The sequence below is a fragment of the Watersipora subatra genome, chromosome 8 (genome assembly GCF_963576615.1).
Source record: "Watersipora subatra chromosome 8, tzWatSuba1.1, whole genome shotgun sequence".
NCBI classification, from domain to species: domain Eukaryota; kingdom Metazoa; phylum Bryozoa; class Gymnolaemata; order Cheilostomatida; family Watersiporidae; genus Watersipora; species Watersipora subatra.
The window spans coordinates 25,175,637-25,198,463 of NC_088715.1; the positions used below are offsets into that span (position 1 = coordinate 25,175,637).

At 38.3% G+C, this 22,827-nt stretch overlaps 1 protein-coding gene across 2 annotated transcripts; it reads left to right on the forward strand.

The window, feature by feature from the left end:
* The first annotated feature begins 38 nt into the window (after window positions 1-38).
* LOC137402207 (protein tumorous imaginal discs, mitochondrial-like) lies at window positions 39-21,001 on the forward strand. Of its 2 annotated transcripts, XM_068088702.1 has the most exons (13): window positions 39-220; window positions 1,122-1,288; window positions 1,559-1,642; window positions 3,116-3,215; window positions 4,876-5,015; window positions 5,134-5,286; window positions 5,671-5,767; window positions 7,009-7,124; window positions 9,045-9,173; window positions 11,097-11,212; window positions 12,652-12,749; window positions 18,039-18,185; window positions 20,196-20,323. In XM_068088702.1, exons 1-12 carry the CDS (start codon window positions 106-108, stop codon window positions 18,140-18,142), a joined length of 1,419 nt encoding a protein of 472 aa, XP_067944803.1. In that variant the 5' UTR covers window positions 39-105; the 3' UTR covers window positions 18,143-18,185; window positions 20,196-20,323. The 2 variants fall into 2 exon arrangements, with proteins under 2 accessions (XP_067944803.1, XP_067944802.1); XM_068088701.1 differs by lacking the exon at window positions 18,039-18,185 and having other exon boundaries at window positions 20,196-21,001.
* The last annotated feature ends 1,826 nt before the right edge of the window (window positions 21,002-22,827 follow it).

Below are 22,827 nucleotides of genomic sequence, written 5' to 3' on the forward strand. Positions count from 1 at the left end.
CGCAAACAATATTTCCCGTGTTAGTTCACCTCCCGAAACGTGTGATCTGCGTCTTAGTCTAACTTCATTGATTACATTGTGACGGTATTAACACGTTACTACGAAATGAAATATTCTAGCATTATCTTATCTAGATTAATATTATCTAGGAGTATTGTAAATCATGACTGTTACAAAGCAATCACCGCCATGACGGGACTTGCAACAAACGCCGGTACAAGTAAGTACAGAACGGGCTAATAATGGCCCTTTAGGATGAATGAGTAAAACTTGAGTGATTTTTGTTCTTTTTGCGGATAATGTCTTTTTGTCTTCTTTTTCTGGTTTCATATGACTATCAGATCATTTTATGTGCACTGTTGGTAGGGAAATGTCTAGGGAAGAGTTGAAATGTTCATTCTTGTTTGTTTTAGTTCCATAAAAATGTTTATTTCACAAAATTTAGAATACTGTTTTCAAGTGTATTTACATGTGCGACGAACTTCTTTTAGCAAAATAGTATAAAGTGTAATTGTACTTTACTGGCTACTATCATAACTACTGTTTCATATCAACCTAACTTTTGTTCATATACAACATCGATGTTACTCGATACTTACTCGATACTTACTCGATAGTAATAGTACACTTGTATGATAAAAACAATACCAAGTGGTAGTTGTGTTATCCAAATTTTACGAATTTGCTCTGCATCAGTTCAAACTGTTATGAAGTAAGCTGACGTCCTAGTCTCACTCATTTGCTTCTTCATTTGCTATAATAAAATAGGCTACAGCAAAATCAGACTGGTGTATCTTATTACAGCTTTCATTCTGGTCAATTTTAAAAAGCTCTAACATTGTCATCTTGGAAATAATGTTTCTGACCTTATTTACATGTATAGTAACATAGTCGAGTCGGTTTTGTAGTATTACAGCAAACTTCTTGTCACGATATTCATGTTTAGACATAATATATGTAGTGATAATTCAAGCTAATAAGATGATTTTGGTTAAGATATTGCGATACTCATCAGGATTTCTGCACAATTCGCATAGCACGAATTCATTCAGCTCAATTAGTATTGTAGTTTATAGTATTGTGTCTGTCTTCTCTTTTCAGTCTTTGTATGTGAATTTTAGTCAAACTACTACACAGTGACAATTTGCTCCAGACATCTCGGAATTTTCATTATGCAAGAGAATTACACACTACCAGCAGACAATTTGCAAAGACACGTAATTTTTATGAGGTTCTCGGGGTGCCGAAAAATGCCTCTGCCAAAGATATCAAGAAAGCTTACTATCAGGTTTGCTAATTCAGTATCTGTTTTGGAATATCCATGAAAAACTGTTGCTCAATGCTGTCGCCATTTTGCTTTTTCTATCTTGCCAACATCTTTCAATAGTTCTTAGAATATTGTCATGAGAACCTTTTTAGGCTGTGATTTCATTTTATTATCATTGTCGAGTTCGTAACCTTGTAAATTTTGATAGCCACCCAATTGTCATGCTGTTGCTCATGCATCATTTCTTTGCATTCTTGATTATCATAGCATTTTAATAATCACTGTTCATAGCTTGCCAAGAAGTATCACCCTGATACGAACAAGGATGACCCACAGGCTCACAGGAAGTTTACAGAAGTATCAGAAGCGTATGAGGTCAGTCATCAACTGATACTAAGTATTAACCGTTGCTTTTATTCAAGCTCTGACTTGGTTGCCATGTTTATCTGCCATTATTTAGAGGCTTGCGGTCGAAACTTTGTTGTTTTTGCTCATTTAATTTCCAACTTGAAATAACAATAAAACAATAAAAAATAACAACAATAAAAAATATATTCCTACGAAATATGTTATAAATGTAGGAAGCTATATAATGATAGTCTATCAAATGCTACAAGCATATATTCATGAACAAGTGACATAAACAAACCGTACTTCTATATTACATTCAGAAACAAAAACTAATGTTTTTAAACAAAAATATTTGCAAAAACAAATTTCATCGTTTGCTCAGATAGCTGTGTTATGATTGTTGCTTTCGATGGAACAAACATCTTCTAGTTGTCCAATACCTTTCATAATGTCTTCTGACCTCAACTCTTTTTCTGCACTGCATAATTAGTCGATATTAGTGTCCAAACAATTTTTTTGGGCAGAGCAAAACTTTTATGCATTGCATTTAGCACAAATGCAACGAGTAAAAGTTTTGCTTGCTAAATGTAACCTTTGTACTATCGCAAATGTAAACCGTTTTTATATACATGTACTTCGAAATATCAAGTTAAACAAGGAACTACTACTAGCCTGAGACAGTTATTAATTATTTCTATGGTGTTGTTTTTAAAGTTTTAACGAAAAACAAGCTAAAAGCTTTTGAGTGTGACAACGAGAGAATTGATTGTTATTTATGTAAACGATTCATTATGAGTTCATTTTGCTGACACTTCTACTGATCGCTTGATATTATGGGTGCATAAAGATCAAAGATTGTCAATTTGGCATACAAATGGAGACGGCGTTCAAATAGAGGGTGGGGCTCTATTTTTCAACCCTTCTCTCATAGTGATCGTCATATAGAGGTGGCGTTCAATTAGATGTTTTGTGGTATATTAGAATGGCATCAAAGTTAGAACCATTAAAAAACTAACACAGGCCATGTTTGAAAAGCCTGTTTGCTTTTATTTAATTTATTGCTGTGTGTTGTTTAGCACTCATATTGGGTTACGGTATAGCAAGTTCCACTGTTTTAATTTTATCAGTTTTATTGTAAAAGAATCATTGCGCGCTTGTTTCTGAACAGCTATGTGTTGTATACTACTAAAAATTGACAGTTGGATGCTTGATAGTACCTAATTTTGTAAGTATATTCTATTGATCCATGTGAAGGTTTTAGGAAGCAGTAAAGCGCGTATGCTCAGCATTACTTCCTGTCATTGTGTAGGTGACAACGCGTTAAAAGGCATGTCGAGATATGAGAAAAACTTGCTCCACACTGCTGAGTGTAAAGTTGAGTTTAATTTACAAAACTGAAGCCAGTGCATCTTCCATGCAGTGCAGTTCTTTAGAAAGGTGTATTGTAAACATTGTAAACAATGGTGTCTTCTAACCTACATGTATCTGGTCTTACAGGTGCTGAGTGACTCGGACCAGAGGAAACAATATGACATGTTTGGTCAGGCTGGACCTCAAGCAAGTGCTGGTGCGTCAGGAGCACATGGATTTCATGGAGGTAAGCTCTATATCGGCTTATTATTCTCGCTCTGCATGTGCGTCTGCATACCTAGACTCTGGCGTTTACTCATAGTCTGTCAGGGGTGACTTTACTTGCTCACAAATATGCATTTATTATAGTCCTGGTTGTTCTATGATCTATCAACCAGTCTTTCCAAAGCGATTGATAACTTAAAATTTATTTATAAACCCGTGTAACGTAATGCATTCAAATTCTTTGTAATGTTATACACTTAGTGTAATAGTGTATTAAATAGAAAGATAAATTACGAATGATAATTTTATGTTTGACATCTTATTAGATGTTTGCAATCATGAAGGTTGAATCATTGAAAAGATTCTCTTCTAAGTAGTGATGGGTATACCGTAAGTTTCGGTTTCCAAGTCGACTTGCAGTGAAGTCGAGGTCTAAAGTTCAGTTTTAAAATCCTGGTTTTGACATGTACTTGCTGTATACGTCGACCGCTTCTTTGGTTCAAATTGCTTGATCGCTAATAGTTCAGTCGGCATCAGAGGCAGGTGATGTGTAGCTGAGGAAATGGTATGCAAAAATGTCCATGTATTTGGATGCAGTCGGCAATACAACAATTAACAAAAGAATGAGAGAAGACAGTTCTAGTGAAGACCACAAGGCACAACAAAAAACAATACTTCACAATTGCATTGACCTGCCTCTCCTAATAGCAGGAAACTGCTGTATCTGATGATACGTATTTAACAGAAAAGCGATGGCGCAAGACAGATATCTGTCGGGAATCAGGATCCATGTACAAAAAAGGATAGATGGATGGGCGATAGTGCATGTGTCAAATGAATTACCGATGTGTGGGCTTGTAGGCAGATACTACAAAAAAGCAGTGAATTTGAAAAAAACTAACTTCGCGTTATTACAGAAGATAATTCTAGCAATGACATATTGAAGTGCGTTGAATGGGTTTTTGTGTTTAGTCCATCTCATGTTGAGTAGGGTTACTAGTATTTTAATATTTTAGAAATAAATTTCTATATGTCATATCATGTAATTTTGATTTGCAATGATTTTTTGAAGATGAATTTTACTAGAATTCATGTCATGAAAAACATCACTGCTGTATAAATCGAGGATGGAGTTTTAAGCTTGAAATTTGATGTCAAATTTTCGACTTGCACACAGAAATTTATGGTATTTTTACCACCCATGGACATTTGAAGTATTAGTTATGTCTGTTAGTATGCTGGTCATGATCATGGTAGCCTATCTACTGCTCACTTATTACAAAAATAAACAATTTTCATGTTGTTACTTGTCAAGTACTACCTATTGTTTCTTAAGGATTTTCGTAGACGTTCATCCGTTCTCTCAGTGTGTCAGTTCAATCAATGTCCTGTCTTCTGTTGCATATCTGTAGTAATGCTTGCCTGTTTTACTGTTCCGCTGCCATGTTTCTTTTGTGATTACAACCAACTGAAGTAATAGAGGGGCTGCTTGGTTTTGGTTGAGAATTTAAGTTTGTATATTAAAGGTAAAATGGGATGACATTTTGGGTAGTTGAACAGCGTTAGTGGATTTTCGTTTGCTGCGAAGAAGTGGGGGATCACTTAGGGAATGGGACATTATAGCGTGTTTTTTTGTAGTCAGTGAGGTTATATTTAAGAAAGGTATGCTGTACTTGTTGCAGGAGGAGGGTTTCACCATATGGACCCAGAGGAATTGTTCAAAAATATCTTTGGAGATTTTCAGGGTGCTAGGGGTGGATTTAAGTTTGATAGTGGAGGGGACTATGAGGAGTCCAACTTTGGCTTTGGATCTACTCAGGAGGTTAGTGTTGATGCAGACTACCCCGATGGTGACTTACCATTGTAGTTATATGTACTTTTTAATTGTAACTTCTGTTATTCTATCTGTAGTCTTACTGGCTTCTTATCTGCTCTATCAGGTTATGATGAACTTGAAGTTTGAAGAAGCTGCGAGGGGAGTGAACAAAGACATAAGTGTCAATATTACAGACACATGCCCAGCGTGCAATGGTTCTAAACACGCTCCTGGGAAGGGCCCAGTCACCTGTCCCTCCTGTCAGGGCACTGGCATGGTGAGTGTTAGACATTCACAGGAACGACATTTGGTCTGTGTGGAATGAATGCTATGTTTATTTTCTCCAAATGAGTCAGGTTAGGCTGGTCCCAAATTTTGTGCACTATCTTCTTGCTAAACAAAGCATGACAGTTGGCAGCTTTTATTTTCTTTCGATGTAAGTTTTTATTCTTTCTCGAGAGTTTAGTTAATTTGTAACAGTAGTCACCAAAAGTATTGCTTGTTATGTCAATCAATCGCGACCAAATTTTATTTTTCGTCTATAAAACATTGTGATACAGTGGCGGCTCATCACCTCCTGTAGCAGTTGTGACTTGTAACTAACTCAAAGTTGTATCAGTCATTTTAAGTTACTGTGACTTACATATGACTGTCTCTACAGGAAACTGTAACACAGGGACCCTTCGTCATGAGAACAACATGCAGGAAGTGCGGTGGATCCAGACAGTACATTCAATACAAGTGCGTCGAGTGTTCAGGTATTCATTTGCCTCCATCTTATATTCTATAGTCTTACCTATAATTCACCTCTGCCTGTATTGGCAAGCACTTGTCATGGTCAACTGCTTTGAATTGTGCCTACTTAGTAGCAAGCGCTGATTCACCCTACATATGTTTAGTAAACTATGGAACTCATCCTATTTTAGAGATAAGTATTCCAGTTGAAATGCTCTTTGCTATCTGCGAGCAATCTGTTATCCTTGCAAGTAAATTAGTCTGAAAACGTTTCAAAACTGTAAAAAGTAGGCCTAATAATGCTTTTATATTCTGATTTGTCAAACATAGATTTGGATTTGTCTTCCTTGGAAAGCCTTTTCATGTGCACATATAAATGCTGTGAACTATGTTTTTTTTCTCCTCGCAAAATGGTTTATTTGACAAAGAATTTGTTCCTTTTCAGCTTTCTAGTGTAACGTAAGTGGGAGATTTTGCTTCTTGATATTCTTGTTTTGTCCCTAGCTAAATTAGTCAGGTCAAGATCAAATTAAAAATTGAGTTGTAATAAACTTTGATAATTTTGGCATGGGTCCTCACAATGATCTCTTTAGTAGGATGCTTAGCTTATATATATATATATCAAAGACCGGTGCACGATTTGCCTCTGAATAAGTTATAATCTTTATTTTCCTTCTGAAGTGCCTATTCATTCATTTCTTTCTAATTATTTTCTAGACATTCTCATCAATCAATCTGAATCAACTTAAATTATGGACAGATGTAAGTATATTCAGCGTAATAGTGAGTAAGAAAATCATAGAAATTTAAATTGATGAGAATGTCTAGAAAATAATTAGAAAGGAATCAATGAATAGGCACTTCAGAACGAAAATAAAGAGTATAACTTATCCATTGGCAAATGGCGCACCGGTCTTTGATACTTATATTAGGTTTATCTTTAGCAAGGTTTTAGGAAACTTCAGACAGATGTGACTCAATAATAATTTGTGGCAAGCCTAGTCTAGTTTCTCGTTGTCTTACAGCATTAAATATGACCTTGACCTGAGCTACTGTTCATACAAAATGATTATAAATTATTATCCAGAAGGAAATGACTTGAGTTGTATTTTAGCTTGGTTTTTGATGGTGATAAGCATACTTTAACATAGAGTCCCATAGCTGTAGTCACAGAGGTAACTGTCTAGATGGGAAAAGGAATAAACAGAATATTTGCAGATATTTTATATTTAACCATCTAAATTGATTTAATGCCCCCTTTTAGGAGCTGGTCGTACTGTGCAGAGGAAGTATGTCACCGTGCCTGTTCCTGCTGGAGTCGAAGATGGACAGACAGTGAGGATGCCTGTGGGCAAGAAGGAGATATTTATTACATTTAGAGTGAGTCATGCGGCCATGGGCTATGGCATGGGGTGTGTTTTGGAGTTCTCCCAAGTTATAGGGTGCTCCGTCTATCTTTAGATTACTTGGACATTCATAAAATGGTCTGTTCAGTGTTTGTCTGTCCAGTGTTTGTCTGCTATTCCATTGATTTGTACTCATCTACTCTAGGACACTTATATATTCGCGGCATCTAACTTTCGCATTTTCGCGGTGTCATCCTCTCGCGAAGATTTCATGAGCGAAACTAAACTATCATAACGAACGAACGAAAACGCGAAGTTAAATAGCTTTGTTCATTGATATCCACAATAAAATCGTCATATTAGAAATGCAGGCAATTTTCGTCTGTGGCTGGGCTCAATGGGAAATTTCTAGTAAACTCATTATAGCTAACACACCGAATGAGCAGCATGGCAAAGCAAATTAAGATGATATCAGTTTAGTCACCGAATTTGTAACTGATGAGGATGAAAGTCTGGTAGGTGAAGTCATAAAATTGAAGAATAATTATTGTAGTGATGAATTTTATTACCAACCAAAAACAATATCAACCCTCATCAGGTTTAACCACATTATCTCTTTCACTGCCAACCATGTACAAATTCGCTATCGGCCTAGTGTCAGCCATTTTACTGAAATTGCCGATATTGCTTCATGATATGTATACAGTATTTTTTTCAAGTTCAATCTCTATCTAGAATACTTTTGTTACATATTTTATTTTGCCAATATTTTAACCAATATTGCTATGCAAAAATTCAATGTATCTCTACTTGTGCGCGATGATAAAGCTATGTGAAGCTACGATCGATCCGAGGCTAAAACAATCCTCCCCAATGTTCCTTACTCTTACAAAACTACTACTTTCACCACTTTCAGAGACAGTGCTGCTACTTTAATTATCTGTATAATCACGAAAATCTAAATCTTAATTGGCTATAATGTCATCAACAACTAATTACCTGTTTTATGACTCGCACGCCGTAGTTAATGAACTCACAGAAAAATGTTTGTTTTTAGATTAGAAAATCTCAAACAAAAGATTAAAATTGCTTCGTTGTTTTAGGCTGATTTTATAGAGAAATCTTGGGCAACACAGTCAATTTCATAAAACTCTTAACGACCGTGGGTTATGTGGTCAACAAATAATAAAATCAGGTTACCACACAATTGTTGAGAAAGTCCAAAAATGCGTTTATGGCAGTGGCCCCTAGAAAACGCATAAATGCGTTTATGGCAGCGAAAGGGTTATACAGTTTTGGTTGTGAAGTTGGTTGTTACCTATCTATTTTCTTCTTCTTGGGATTCGAGTGAGAAAGTCACGGCAGGAGGGACCTAGACGTCATTGATAGTCCAAGAAACAAATGGTATCAAGTGATCAAATTGAATTATCGATCTCACCCACACATTTCAACCTGCGGTTTACAAATACAAACTATTCAGCCCCAAATTGAGTTTTTTTCCTTATTAGCGAACTGGACCTGAGGAATGTAATCTGTTTTTTCCACTGCATTTGTTTTCACATCACTATATTTTCGCACTCATCAGAGCCGCGAAATTAAGTTGCAGCGAAATTTTACTCTGTGTGCTACTCACGAAACTAAATACTAGCAAAATAAAAGTGTCATAGGGTAACTTGATTTGAGAGACAGAGGCCTGTTAGCATCCCAGTGACAATAAACTGGTGGATGAAATCATTTATGTGTAAATATTTTCTCTTTATACTTTATATTATCTATACATTTTATATATTTATATTATAGATAAATCCTCTTTTAGTCGATGTTGGACACAGATCTTTTATATCATTTATTCCTAAAGCTCAGACATGCGGAAGTAGTGCTTATTTAATGTTATTAGATGATTTCCTGTCGTGCTCTAGGTGATGTCATTAATGCTCGTTTGTCCATTTTGTAGGTAGAAAAATCTAATATATTTAGAAGGGAAGGAGCTGATGTACATAGCGATGTGTCTATATCTATAAGCCAGGCCGTGTTGGGAGGGCAACTCACGACTCCTGGTATCTACCATGATATACAAGTCAAGGTAAAGGTTTATTATGCAATATTTTTCAAATCACCTGAAAATATAGATGCTTGCCAACTTTGTGTTATTTATCTAATTGGTCATTGCTCCTGAAACCATGTACGAAGCTGCAAGGCTTTCTCACAATTAAATTTATCATCCAATTCAGTAAGGCTGGTGCCCGGTCATCCTTGCAGTTTGTTGTGTACCAGCCTCAAAATCAATCAAGTTACCTTTTCCAAATCCTTATGCCATTGAATCTTTGTCGACAACTCTCGGAGTTGCCCCCTCGTATAAAAACTGAAAGCAGATAATTCTTAAAGGGACACTTTGTACCAATTTGTTAGATACTGTATGCGCTTGCTTTAAAAGATAAGGCCTTTAATGAAATTATTATATGGCCTAAACCTCGAAATACAAAGGTAGTCTATTCCAAGATTTTCTTTAAAGTCAAAACCATTGTATGTTGAAACCATTGTATGTTGAAGCCATGGTATGTTGAAACCATTGTATGTTGAAACCATTGTATGTTGAAACCATTGTATGTTGAAACCATTGTATGTTGAAACAAATGTTCTCATGAGAATACACGGTATCTTTTTAACATATCAAACAAATCAAATAATAATCCATGAAAAAGCTTTTTATTGTCATTTAGTCTTTTTGTTAAGCCTGGTCTCCATATGACAGCGCAATGATCGTGCGCGGCCCAGTGATCGTGCGCATTGCATTTCTTGGGGCTGCGATGCAGTGTTTCCATAGCGTGCATAGGCGTTATGTTTGCCTTGGATAGGGTGGGTAATTTCCTTACTTTTTAGTATGGGAAACAGATTTCTTCGGAAAACAGCCCTCCGTTGCGACCTTCTTGCGCTTTCATAGGAAAACCAGGCTTTCTCTTTCGTACGGGAGACCAACTTCTTCAGAAAACAGCTCTCCGTTTTAATTGTGGATAGGTTGAAAAGGTCGAGCAGTGTATTGTGAGATACATCATCGCGCGCATCCGTCGCGAGGATCCATTCTGTTGGATCCTTGCGATCAACGTATGCACGTCGCGCGATTGTCGTGCGTTGATGTTTTCATATCTCAGCTGGCCTACGCACGACGTCGTGCGCCTTGTTGCGCGCCTTGTGCTGTGATATGGAAACCAGGCTTTAAAGATACACACCGAGGTGTAGTCTTGGTAATACAGGAAATGTACAGTGTGTAGGTAAAGGTGGTGATAGAGATGATACGGAGGTAGTTCAACTTAGTCTACAGTCTCTAATTTACACTTGTATTTATATGGGGTAGTTTAACAGTTCATCCCTAATTATTCTGCACAACCCCTCTTCTTACTCTCAAGCGACGATTTCTTTTCTTTCTATCACTTTCGTGTTTATGAAAACTGCTAGATGGTTTCTTAGATTTGTTAAGGATTCATTTTAATTCTAAGACAAGATTCTAAGACAAGGATTGGCTCATCTCCTTTTCACCACTACTACCACTTGCCCTAGTCTTCTTGACATCCATGACTTTAAAACGGAAGAGGAGACATGAGGCGCAATTTAGTATTATTTGAATGTCATAGAACCAAACATTGTTAAGTAGATTATCACACATAATTATTTTCTGATTTAGAAAACTGCAATTTTTTGAGAAACTGATTGTTCCAAATGTTGTTGGTTGTAGTATGAAATGTTTGCTCGCATTCTACATTATATGTTGAAGAATTCACATGTAATTCAACCATGTAGTAATATGTCACTGTGTCTCACGCTCAATGAAAAGGAATTTTCTGGTCATCTCAATTCCTCAGCATATCAGTTGGGAGTTGCGTTATCCTGGTCTCCATAGAATCCTGTTTCCCACTTTTTCAAATTCTGCTGGGAATGGTTTTATGCTGTGTCCATTGATTCCTTACTATCTATCTAAATATAGCTTTTCATTAACAAGTTGTTGCCGTAGATACCACCTGGTACCAACTCCCATCACCGCATCAGACTGCCAGGAAAAGGTGTGAAGAGAGTTAACAGTTACGGCTCTGGTGACCATTATATTCATATCAAGGTTGAGGTGCCAAAGTGAGTGTAATCCTTGTAACATTGTGCTAATAACTCCCATAAATTTTACTAGTCATGGTTTATATAACATGTATACTGTATTTTCGACATTATATCACAGAACAGTCTCAATTCTGTGGTCCATTTCTATACTTAACAGATATACACTATGTTTCCATGTTGCGCATCATTCGCTTCATGCGAATTCGAAGTTGTGGCAAGTTGTGTGTATTAAGTGTTTCCATGAACACCTGCGGGGATGGCATTTAACTCACTTCTTGACCCCATAGGTCAAGTATTAGCCTAATTAATCACTATAAATGGCTACGCAGTCTTGTCACGCTAAGCTTAGCAGCAATCGTTCGGAACATTGGGCATTTGAGACTGCGCAAATCGAATCGAAAAAGGACTGAAGCGTGAAAATGTTTATAATGTAATAGCCATCGATATTTTAATGCGCATTATTTGCAAGTGCCGTTTCCATGATTCGCAAGCACGATGAATTCGATAAAGTTTTGCGGATCACAAAACTCGCTTAGCTTGCAGATTTATGCCGTTTCCATGACGCGGATGGCTTGCGGATCGGCTCAAATTTGCGAATTATGCGCATCATGGAAATACAGTGATATAAGGTGCACTGCACCATGTATTAAGACGCATTTTAAAACATACGTAAAAATCTAGCACAAAGGAAAAATAGTGAATGTAGTCGACTTTATACGATGATATATTCACTCTTCATCAAACATTCCGGGTTCCTCCTCATTGTCTGAGTCAGACTCGCTTGCCGGTTGCGTTTCAACATTGATGCCAGCTTTCTCGAAAACCCTGACAATAGAGGCTGGCTATACCTTAGCTCATGCACCCACAATCCACCCGTTTACGGTGGCGCAACTTGCCGGCCGCTGCCTCAGTTTAGTTGAGCCTCATAAGCATGTCGCTTTATCGATGCCATTTTAATGGGTTCCTTAAACGAGTAAATGGCAATTTGTACCTTTGCTGTATACTTTGCAAAGAATTTTGTTGATTTATCAGGAAATGGTGTGCGTAAGGATGACCATATTGCACCTACCAAACCAGTCCAGACACAGAGTGTACTGTATCAAAGGTCGCTCAGTCAATCTTTTAGAAAATTTTAGGCTTCTCAAGTGTGCATTATGGTGTACAAATATACTGCAAAGATTATGATGCAGGTACATGGATATACATGTAATGCTAGTCCATACGTCAGCAGTCACCGTGTGACAAGCTTATAACTAAAGCTGAGTATGCGAACAGAAAAACTGATTTGCAGATTACTAGTTTCTTGTTGTAATGACTCAATGTATGCTTGTTTCATTAGTGCGAACATCCTCACTGAATTGCTGTCAAAGTTTGACTGGCAGCTATGTCTGGGACTGGGAGTTCACAAAGCACTTGTTGACCTTGACTATATTTCATTATATTGGTCGCTTTTACAGGAAGCTGACTGCCAAGCAACGAGCACTCATTCTCTCATTCGCTGAGATGGACAAATCTTCCAGGGGTTCTGTGAATGGAGTAACAGAGCTACATTCAGGTATGTTTCCCATCTGTAGCCTCTCTGTTTTGGAGTAACTTTAAGTTGATATTAAATAGTGGGGGATAGTAGTGAGTAGCGGTGGATAGTAGTGAGTAGTGGTGGATAGTAGTAAGTAGTGGTGGATAGTAGTGAGTAGTGGTGGATAGTAATAAGTAGTGGTGGATAGTAGTCAGTAGCGGTGGATAGTAGTAAGTAGTGGTGAATAGTAGTGAGTAGTGGTGGATAGTAGTGAGTAGTGGTGGATAGTAGTGAGTAGTGGTGGATAGTAGTGAGTAGTGGTGGATAGTAGTGAGTAGTAGTGGATAGTAGTGAGTAGTGGTGGATAGTAGTGAGTAGTGGTGGATAGTAGTGAGTAGTGGTGGATGATAGGGAGTAGTGGTGGATAATAGTGAGTAGTGGTGGATAGTAGTGAGTAGTGGTGGATAGTAGTGAGTAGTGGTGGATAGTAGTAAGTAGCGGTGGATAGTAGTGAGTAGTTGTGGACAGTAGTGAGTAGTGGTGGTTAGTAGTAATTAGTGGTGGATAGTAGTCAGTAGTGGTGGATAGTAGTGAGTAGTGGTGGATAGTAGTAAGTAGTGGTGGATAGTAGTGAGTAGTGGTGGATAGTAGGGAGTAGTGGTGGATAGTAGGGAGTAGTTGTGGATAGTAGGGAGTAGTGGTGGATGGTAGTGAGTAGTGGTGGATAGTAGGGAGTAGTGGTGGATAATAGTGAGTAGTGGTGGATAGTAGTCAGTAGTGGTGGATAGTAGTGAGTAGTGGTGGATAGTAGTAAGTAGCGGTGGATAGTAGTGAGTAGTTGTGGACAGTAGTGAGTAGTGGTGGTTAGTAGTAAGTAGTGGTGGATAGTAGTCAGTAGTGGTGGATAGTAGTGAGTAGTGGTGGATAGTAGGGAGTAGTGGTGGATAGTAGGGAGTAGTTGTGGATAGTAGGGAGTAGTGGTGGATAGTAGGGAGTAGTGGTGGATAGTAGTGAGTAGTGGTGGATAGTAGGGAGTAGTGGTGGATAGTAGTGAGTAGTGGTGGATAGTAGTGAGTAGTGGTGGATAGTAGTGAGTAGTGGTGGATAGTAGTGAGTAGTGGTGGATAGTAGTGAGTAGTGGTGGATAGTAGGGAGTAGTGGTGGATAATAGTGAGTAGTGGTGGATAGTAGTCAGTAGTGGTGGATAGTAGTGAGTAGCGGTGGATAGTAGTAAGTAGCGGTGGATAGTAGTGAGTAGTTGTGGACAGTAGTGAGTAGTGGTGGTTAGTAGTAAGTAGTGGTGGATAGTAGTCAGTAGTGGTGGATAGTAGTGAGTAGTGGTGGATAGTAGTAAGTAGTGGTGGATAGTAGTGAGTAGTGGTGGATAGTAGGGAGTAGTTGTGGATAGTAGGGAGTAGTGGTGGATAGTAGTGAGTAGTGGTGGATAGTAGTGAGTAGTGGTGGATAGTAGGGAGTAGTGGTGGATAATAGTGAGTAGTGGTGGATAGTAGTCAGTAGTGGTGGATAGTAGTGAGTAGTGGTGGATAGTAGTAAGTAGCGGTGGATAGTAGTGAGTAGTTGTGGACAGTAGTGAGTAGTGGTGGATAGTAGTCAGTAGTGGTGGATAGTAGTGAGTAGTGGTGGATAGTAGGGAGTAGTGGTGGATAGTAGGGAGTAGTTATGGATAGTAGGGAGTAGTGGTGGATAGTAGTGAGTAGTGGTGGATAGTAGTGAGTAGTGGTGGATAGTAGTGAGTAGTGGTGAATAGTAGTGAGTAGTGGTGGATAGTAGTAAGTAGCGGTGGATAGTAGTGAGTATTTGTGGACAGTAGTGAGTAGTGGTGGTTAGTAGTAAGTAGTGGTGGATAGTAGTCAGTAGTGGTGGATAGTAGTGAGTAGTGGTGGATAGTAGCAAGTAGTGGTGGATAGTAGTGAGTAGTGGTGGATACTAGGGAGTAGTGGTGGATAGTAGGGAGTAGTTGTGGATAGTAGGGAGTAGTGGTGGATAGTAGGGAGTAGTGGTGGATAGTAGTGAGTAGTGGTGGATAGTAGGGAGTAGTGGTGGATAATAGTGAGTAGTGGTGGATAGTAGTCAGTAGTGGTGGATAGTAGTGAGTAGTGGTGGATAGTAGTAAGTAGCGGTGGATAGTAGTGAGTAGTTGTGGACAGTAGTGAGTAGTGGTGGTTAGTAGTAAGTAGTGGTGGATAGTAGTCAGTAGTGGTGGATAGTAGTGAGTAGTGGTGGATAGTAGTGAGTAGTGGTGGATAGTAGTGAGTAGTGGTGGATAGTAGTAAGTAGTGGTGGATAGTAGTGAGCAGTGGTGGATAGTAGGGAGTAGTTGTGGACAGTAGTGAGTAGTGGTGGTTAGTAGTAAGTAGTGGTGGATAGTAGTCAGTAGTGGTGGATAGTAGTCAGTAGTGGTGGATAGTAGTCAGTAGTGGTGGATAGTAGTAAGTAGTGGTGGATAGTAGTGAGTAGTGGTGGATAGTAGTGAGTAGTTGTGGACAGTAGTGAGTAGTGGTGGATAGTAGTGAGTAGTGGTGGATAGTAGTAAGTGGCGGTGGATAGTAGTGAGTAGTGGTGGATAGTAATAAGTAGTGGTGGATAGTAGTCAGTAGCGGTGGATAGTAGTAAGTAGTGGTGAATAGTAGTGAGTAGTGGTGGATAGTAGTGAGTAGTGGTGGATAGTAGTGAGTAGTGGTGGATAGTAGTGAGTAGTGGTGGATAGTAGTGAGTAGTAGTGGATAGTAGTGAGTAGTGGTGGATAGTAGTGAGTAGTGGTGGATAGTAGTGAGTAGTGGTGGATGATAGGGAGTAGTGGTGGATAATAGTGAGTAGTGGTGGATAGTAGTGAGTAGTGGTGGATAGTAGTGAGTAGTGGTGGATAGTAGTAAGTAGCGGTGGATAGTAGTGAGTAGTTGTGGACAGTAGTGAGTAGTGGTGGTTAGTAGTAAGTAGTGGTGGATAGTAGTCAGTAGTGGTGGATAGTAGTGAGTAGTGGTGGATAGTAGTAAGTAGTGGTGGATAGTAGTGAGTAGTGGTGGATAGTAGGGAGTAGTTGTGGATAGTAGGGAGTAGTGGTGGATAGTAGTGAGTAGTGGTGGATAGTAGTGAGTAGTGGTGGATAGTAGGGAGTAGTGGTGGATAATAGTGAGTAGTGGTGGATAGTAGTCAGTAGTGGTGGATAGTAGTGAGTAGTGGTGGATAGTAGTAAGTAGCGGTGGATAGTAGTGAGTAGTTGTGGACAGTAGTGAGTAGTGGTGGATAGTAGTCAGTAGTGGTGGATAGTAGTGAGTAGTGGTGGATAGTAGGGAGTAGTGGTGGATAGTAGGGAGTAGTTATGGATAGTAGGGAGTAGTGGTGGATAGTAGTGAGTAGTGGTGGATAGTAGTGAGTAGTGGTGGATAGTAGTGAGTAGTGGTGAATAGTAGTGAGTAGTGGTGGATAGTAGTAAGTAGCGGTGGATAGTAGTGAGTAGTTGTGGACAGTAGTGAGTAGTGGTGGTTAGTAGTAAGTAGTGGTGGATAGTAGTCAGTAGTGGTGGATAGTAGTGAGTAGTGGTGGATAGTAGCAAGTAGTGGTGGATAGTAGTGAGTAGTGGTGGATACTAGGGAGTAGTGGTGGATAGTAGGGAGTAGTTGTGGATAGTAGGGAGTAGTGGTGGATAGTAGGGAGTAGTGGTGGATAGTAGTGAGTAGTGGTGGATAGTAGGGAGTAGTGGTGGATAATAGTGAGTAGTGGTGGATAGTAGTCAGTAGTGGTGGATAGTAGTGAGTAGTGGTGGATAGTAGTAAGTAGCGGTGGATAGTAGTGAGTAGTTGTGGACAGTAGTGAGTAGTGGTGGTTAGTAGTAAGTAGTGGTGGATAGTAGTCAGTAGTGGTGGATAGTAGTGAGTAGTGGTGGATAGTAGTGAGTAGTGGTGGATAGTAGTGAGTAGTGGTGGATAGTAGTAAGTAGTGGTGGATAGTAGTGAGCAGTGGTGGATAGTAGGGAGTAGTTGTGGACAGTAGTGAGTAGTGGTGGTTAGTAGTAAGTAGTGGTGGATAGTAGTCAGTAGTGGTGGATAGTAGTCAGTAGTGGTGGATAGTAGTAAGTAGTGGTGGATAGTAGTGAGTAGTGGTGGATAGTAGTGAGTAGTTGTGGACAGTAGTGAGTAGTGGTGGATAGTAGTGAGTAGTGGTGGATAGTAGTAAGTGGCGGTGGATAGTAGTGAGTAGTTGTGGACAGTAGTGAGTAGTGGTGGTTAGTAGTAAGTAGTGGTGGATAGTAGTCAGTAGTGGTGGATAGTAGTGAGTAGTGGTGGATAGTAGTAAGTAGTGGTGGATAGTAGTGAGTAGTGGTGGATACTATCCACAAAAAATGAGTTACAAGGTTACAGTTTTCGTAGATTTTTATTTTTCATCTTTTTTTTGTAAAAATGAATTAACCTTCATCTACCCTTTTGACGTGAATCAAAATATCGATGAAATTATGATAAGTAAGCGAGATACAATTGTAACATCTGTTCCCCTTGTTATGTTTCTGGTATTAATAGTTGGCTGAGAAGCAAATGTTGGTACATCCCAGCTGTGAGCTGGTACAGACATTAACTGTCATGCTCGACTGCAAGTACACACTGATATACGGACTATTCTTTGGTCACTGGCTAAGCAGTTTACACGACTCGCCGACAAAAGGAACATGTATTGCAATACATGCATCAAACACATTCTTTCAGGCCAATGTACTTCATAGCCACACAAGAAACAGCTCTGTGATAGATTTTTTGATCTGCTTTGACCTTGGCAGTTCATGTTGTAGTCAGAGTTTTTAAGGGTTTGTGGTGGGTAGCCTTCAAGGAAGTTGTCTGCCAGTGGCGCGCAAACTAGCAGCAGTGCTTAGAATTCGTGTTTCACTGTTGTTCACCAGTTGGGTTTACTTCCCTTCCGTTTTACATGCTTTACCGTCTTTTTATCGTTACGTCCGTTTCACATAAGAGTCAACAAGGTTGTCTTCCTGTAGAGTTACATCTGGTAAGATTAGATTCTGAAACTCCATTGTGAAAGGGAGGAAACAGATCTCATTTTCTTTGGCTTGCCACTCTTATGTTTAACTCGTTTTGCAAAATTAATGCTCATATCCGAAGAGGCAATAACATCAAGACTGTCATTAAACGTAGTAAGAAGTGAAAAAGTCGAAATTTTCTGTTTTACAAATAATTGAGATGCAAAATAAGTATGGATCCGCTATATGGGCCTATCGACAGCAAACAATGATAATGTTGAGCAGTGTTTCCCATTTCTCAACAAGGTACGAGTCAGTTAATGCATTATCATTGTTTGCTGTAGATGAAGCGAAACACACTAGAAGTTCTGGACATTCTGAAACTGTCGCTAGTAGCAATGAAGAGGAGGGAATTCTTAGTAAATTGAAGAAACGATTCTTCGGATAACCTATATAGATTGTTAGGCTCTGTATTTATTATTAACAAATAGGTAGGTGGAGATAACTGTGTTTACTTTATAACTTGCCACTTTTTGTCAAGTCTAGCTTTTGTTCCTTAAGGCTAGGATGGGTGGCTTGTTTGGTGTTTCATTGTTACTATCAAAAGGAAAGCTTGTGTATAATCTGTTTTTTATTATATTAAATGTCAAGTTATTATATATTTATATTGTAAGATATGCAGTTCAAAATACGAGTTTTTATATTTTGAGCTAATTAGTTATAATTAAAAATATGTAAAATAATTACTTTGAACTAAGTTAATGAACTGAGCTGACCAATCAGACTCGTGTGCACAAATACTTTTTTGATAGAACCAGCTGTGGTGTTTTGATTGTCTACAATAATACAGTTTAATCTCTACATATGATTACCTTGAACTACAGGATTCTTTACATACACCCAAGCTACATACCCAGTCACCTCTTTCTAAGGTAACGTGATAATAAAAACCTTTTTCATTGACATTAATCTCTTTTTACATATATTTTATATACAGTAAATACTCGCGTATATGATGATACCGTGTATAGGACGCAGTGGATATTTGACCTCCAAAATGATGGAAAACCTGTCTGCGTATAGGGCACATCCTAATTTTTTGCCCTAAATTTTTATTAGTTTTCATAGAGACGGTGGTGTTTCATGTAAATTTTCGTGAATTCATTCTTCATGTCAAATGATTGGTGACAGCGATCGGTGCTGATGTTAGACGCTTTCCGACCAAGTTTGTTAAATCAAAATTGAAGTGGCACAATACAGACTTAGTCTTTATCCCCGGCAACATGACCAGTGTTCTGCAACCGATAGATGTCGTTGTGAATAAGCCATTCAAAACAGCATTGAAGCAGAAATGGGCCGAATGGATGTTTAATGCTGAGCATACTTTCACCATGGGCAGCAACACGAGGAAAGTCGGAATGTCTATGATCTGCCAATTGTGACCACGAGGATCAATATTGTTAGATTGAAATTTTTATAATAAGTTTTCGATATTATGGTAAATGCATAATTTTTATAATAAATGTATCCATGCATAAGACGCACCTGGGTTTTTAGGTCAATTTCTTAAGAACAAAAGTGTGTCTTATATGCGGTTATTTACGGTCATCCATTTGTTTTCTTTTATATTAATTATCTGCTGTATTTATCGAGCAGTTATAGTTTTTGGCTGCGTGAAGATTGAGAAAAAAAACATGTTTTGTGAGATAATTCTTTTATGATTTCAACTCATAAAGAAGGTCCCAGAATAATGCTAACTTTGTGTGTAGTGACTTGACTCTATGCAACGACTTTATAGTTGGCTTTAAGTAGCTATCTAGTCGTATCTCCTCTAGCCATAGTTGAGCTGATCCTCCATTTGTTAATTTCTCTCGCATGTGAAGTAGAGTATGAGAAATGGCTTCCATCTCTGATTTCAGCATCAGGCTCTGTCATACTGGGAAAAGCATCCACGATTTTAGTTTGTAGGGTACAGTATGATATCATAATCTGACTTTTATAACTATTGAGTCTACTGCGGAATTCTTTGAACAGTTGTTCTCCCGCCAGTGGGATCCTTGTTAATGAAATTCTTTCTCGGGCTTTTTGGCACAGTTAAACGTGGTTCCCATACCGCTGCTAGACCTCGACGGCAATCTAGCCAGCAAAACACTTCAGAGCTAAGCTTTTTGATTTGATTACTTTTCTAGTTGGTTATTTAGGTCTCAGCTGTTATGCCAATGAGTTATTTCTGCTGTTATGCCTCTGTGTTATTCAGGTCTCTGCTATTATGCCTCTGTGTTATTTAGGTCACTGCTGTTATGCCTTTGTTGTTTGGGTCACTGCTGTTATGTCTCTGTGTTATTTAGGTCACTGCTGTTACGCCAATGAGTTATTTAGGTCACTGCTGTTATGCTTCTGTGCTATTTAGGTCACTGCTGTTATGCCTCTGCTATTTAGGTCACTGCTGTTATGCCTCTGTGCTATTTAGGTCACCGCTGTTATGTCATTGCGTTCTTTAGGTCTCCGGCATGCTATAGATGATGATGAAGGCCTAGTTCACCAGATCCGAAATGTCTTGCACTGGTCTCCAAGTACCAATCCAGAGAAAATTAATGCACCAGAGAAGACCATTTCTGAAGCAAGCGCCGAAAAGGTGGAGGATCCAACATCAAAAGCGAGTAGTGATCAACAAGAGAAAACAACTTCCGAAACAGACCACGACAACACAGACAGTGAGATAGCTGATAAGGAACGTGGTGAAAACTTGTCTGGTATTGACTCTAGCGAAAACTTGTCTGACAGTGACTCTAGCGATAAATTGGATGAGAGTGACTCTAGCGATAAATTGGATGACAGTCATGATACACAGAAAGCAAATAGCAGTTCTCATTGATTGCCATGCATCTCGGTCACGAGTTAATTCATTGGCTTCACCACTCATATTTCTGACGCAAATTTTATCCTTTCTGTCAATTTTCTCTGTCTACGTTGGCACTGCTCTAGGTTCTTCAGTAGATGTGTGCCTCTTTAGGTAATTTTCACATAATGTTTAAAAAATTTTTGTTGCTGTTTGAGAGCCAGACTTGTTTTTATATCTGTACACTCTTTCAATGTGTCATGTACGGTTCTATATCTACTGTATATAACAAACAGTATTGTGGAAAATTAACATCTGGATTAATTTTAAAAAACTTTTTGTCATTACAATGCCGTGAATTTTAAGAAGCCTCTTTTCGAGTTGAAATAAAAAGAAATTTATTGTATTCTCAGTTATTATAAAGCAGATATCAAACCTTGAAATATGCTTGTGTAAACCTGCATATTGTGCAACTGCAGCTGCTAAATACTTATTTTTAGTTGCTTATTGGTTTGAGTCAACATTAACTTGCTTTGATTATAATAGATAATTTTATAAGAGGTATGATTTAATCTGTTTTATTAAAAAAAGGAGTAAGCCTCGTCATAAATATAAACATACTGTAACAGTTAACCAATGAACAAGCATCTTACAGTTTGCGTAAGATGCTTAAGAGATATGATATGAACAATATCAGTGATAAAAATATGAGTACATATTTATGTTTGTTATATAGGTTCTGAGCATTCTGTGAAATAACCAGTGTGCCTAAAAATCTATTGATCTGCTTTCCCTGTGAGTATTTTCATTGGTGAATTGGCCATCACACAGGCATTTGTGGATTAAAAAGTGGTAATTTTAAGGTAACAATTTCAAATACTGCACAAAAGTCAGATATGTTTTATGCAAAAATAGTTAACGACTTTTCTGGCTATTGTCTTTAGATCTTAGCAATTTAGTGAGGAACATGAGAAAACTATTATCGGTTTGACGAGGCAAAATTAGTCTATACACGAATCGCAGTGTTTGTCTTTTTTGTGTGCAGTCATAGCGGATTAAAGTCTAGCAATGAAAAGGATTTAACCTCAGCCTCCCATTCACGAGGCAACGAGCTAACACATGGAGCTACAAGGGATTCATTGGGCGGATGGTCATTATCTGGATTAACATACGTATAACAACGGCCAGGACCATAACGATTACGCCCAACGTCACTAAAGCTTGCTCTCACGGCTCCTATTAATATGTTTAGCAATACAGATAGTGGCTTACTCAAATTAGCCATTGGCAACATGCCAGGCAAGTGGCAGGCATCTACGCTACCTGCCACCATTTACAATGTATAAGCTGTTTTTATTAAAAAAATGTATAAGCTGTTTTTGTTAACCAGGCATTTCTCTAGTACATATCCACATAAACTACCAGAGTATTTATCAGTTTTTCGTTCACTTAGGCTCTTTTTATATATTCATTTGTATATTATATTTATATACTCTTTTCGATTGTCACAAATCTCGAATTCTCAAGTTTTTATCTAACGAATAACGATAAAAAGAACTTGAGATAAAACGCCTTGATTTAACACCAAGCGAGGATGTAAAACTGAGTACAACTGTCCTGCAGGCCTAAATGGTAACCTGTGGTAGCTAGCTCCAGTTTATCCTTCACCTAGTGTTGTCCTGCGGCGTAGTCACTCCTGTTTAACAGTTAATAAGGCTTTCAGTATGTAAGTGCTGTGCATAAACTAACAAAAAATTTGCTCAGTTGTAGTTAAACAAGTGGTATCGAGAGGACAACTCTTCATGCAACATGTTCGTTTGTAATTCTAAAAGGTTCCAAGATCGAAGGATCTCAATTTTATCTCTATGATTAGCCTACCTTGTTGTAGAAATACACATTGACATGTCTTTTAACAGCGCCTTTCAATCTGAGAGTTTTCTCTTTCGCTGTCGAGTACAGAACTGACGAAGCAGCAGGTATTTGGGACTGTGACCCTTCTTATCTCTAGTAACTGACCTCGTTATTTGCATCCTTTTTTAATAAACATCATTTATACATAACTTTATTTGTTTCAGCATCTACTGATGCCATTTGTTATTTGTCAGCATCTACATTTATATATATGCATGTATATACATATATATTATCCTGTTCTGTTTGCTAGTTGGTTTGTGCAGGTAACTAAAAATGGTAATTAATTGATAAGCTGTCTAGGCTTTAACCAATCAGCAGCTGAAATGAACAAATGCATTTATGTCAGAGTTCAAAGTTTGTACACGCTGGAAGTGTTGAAA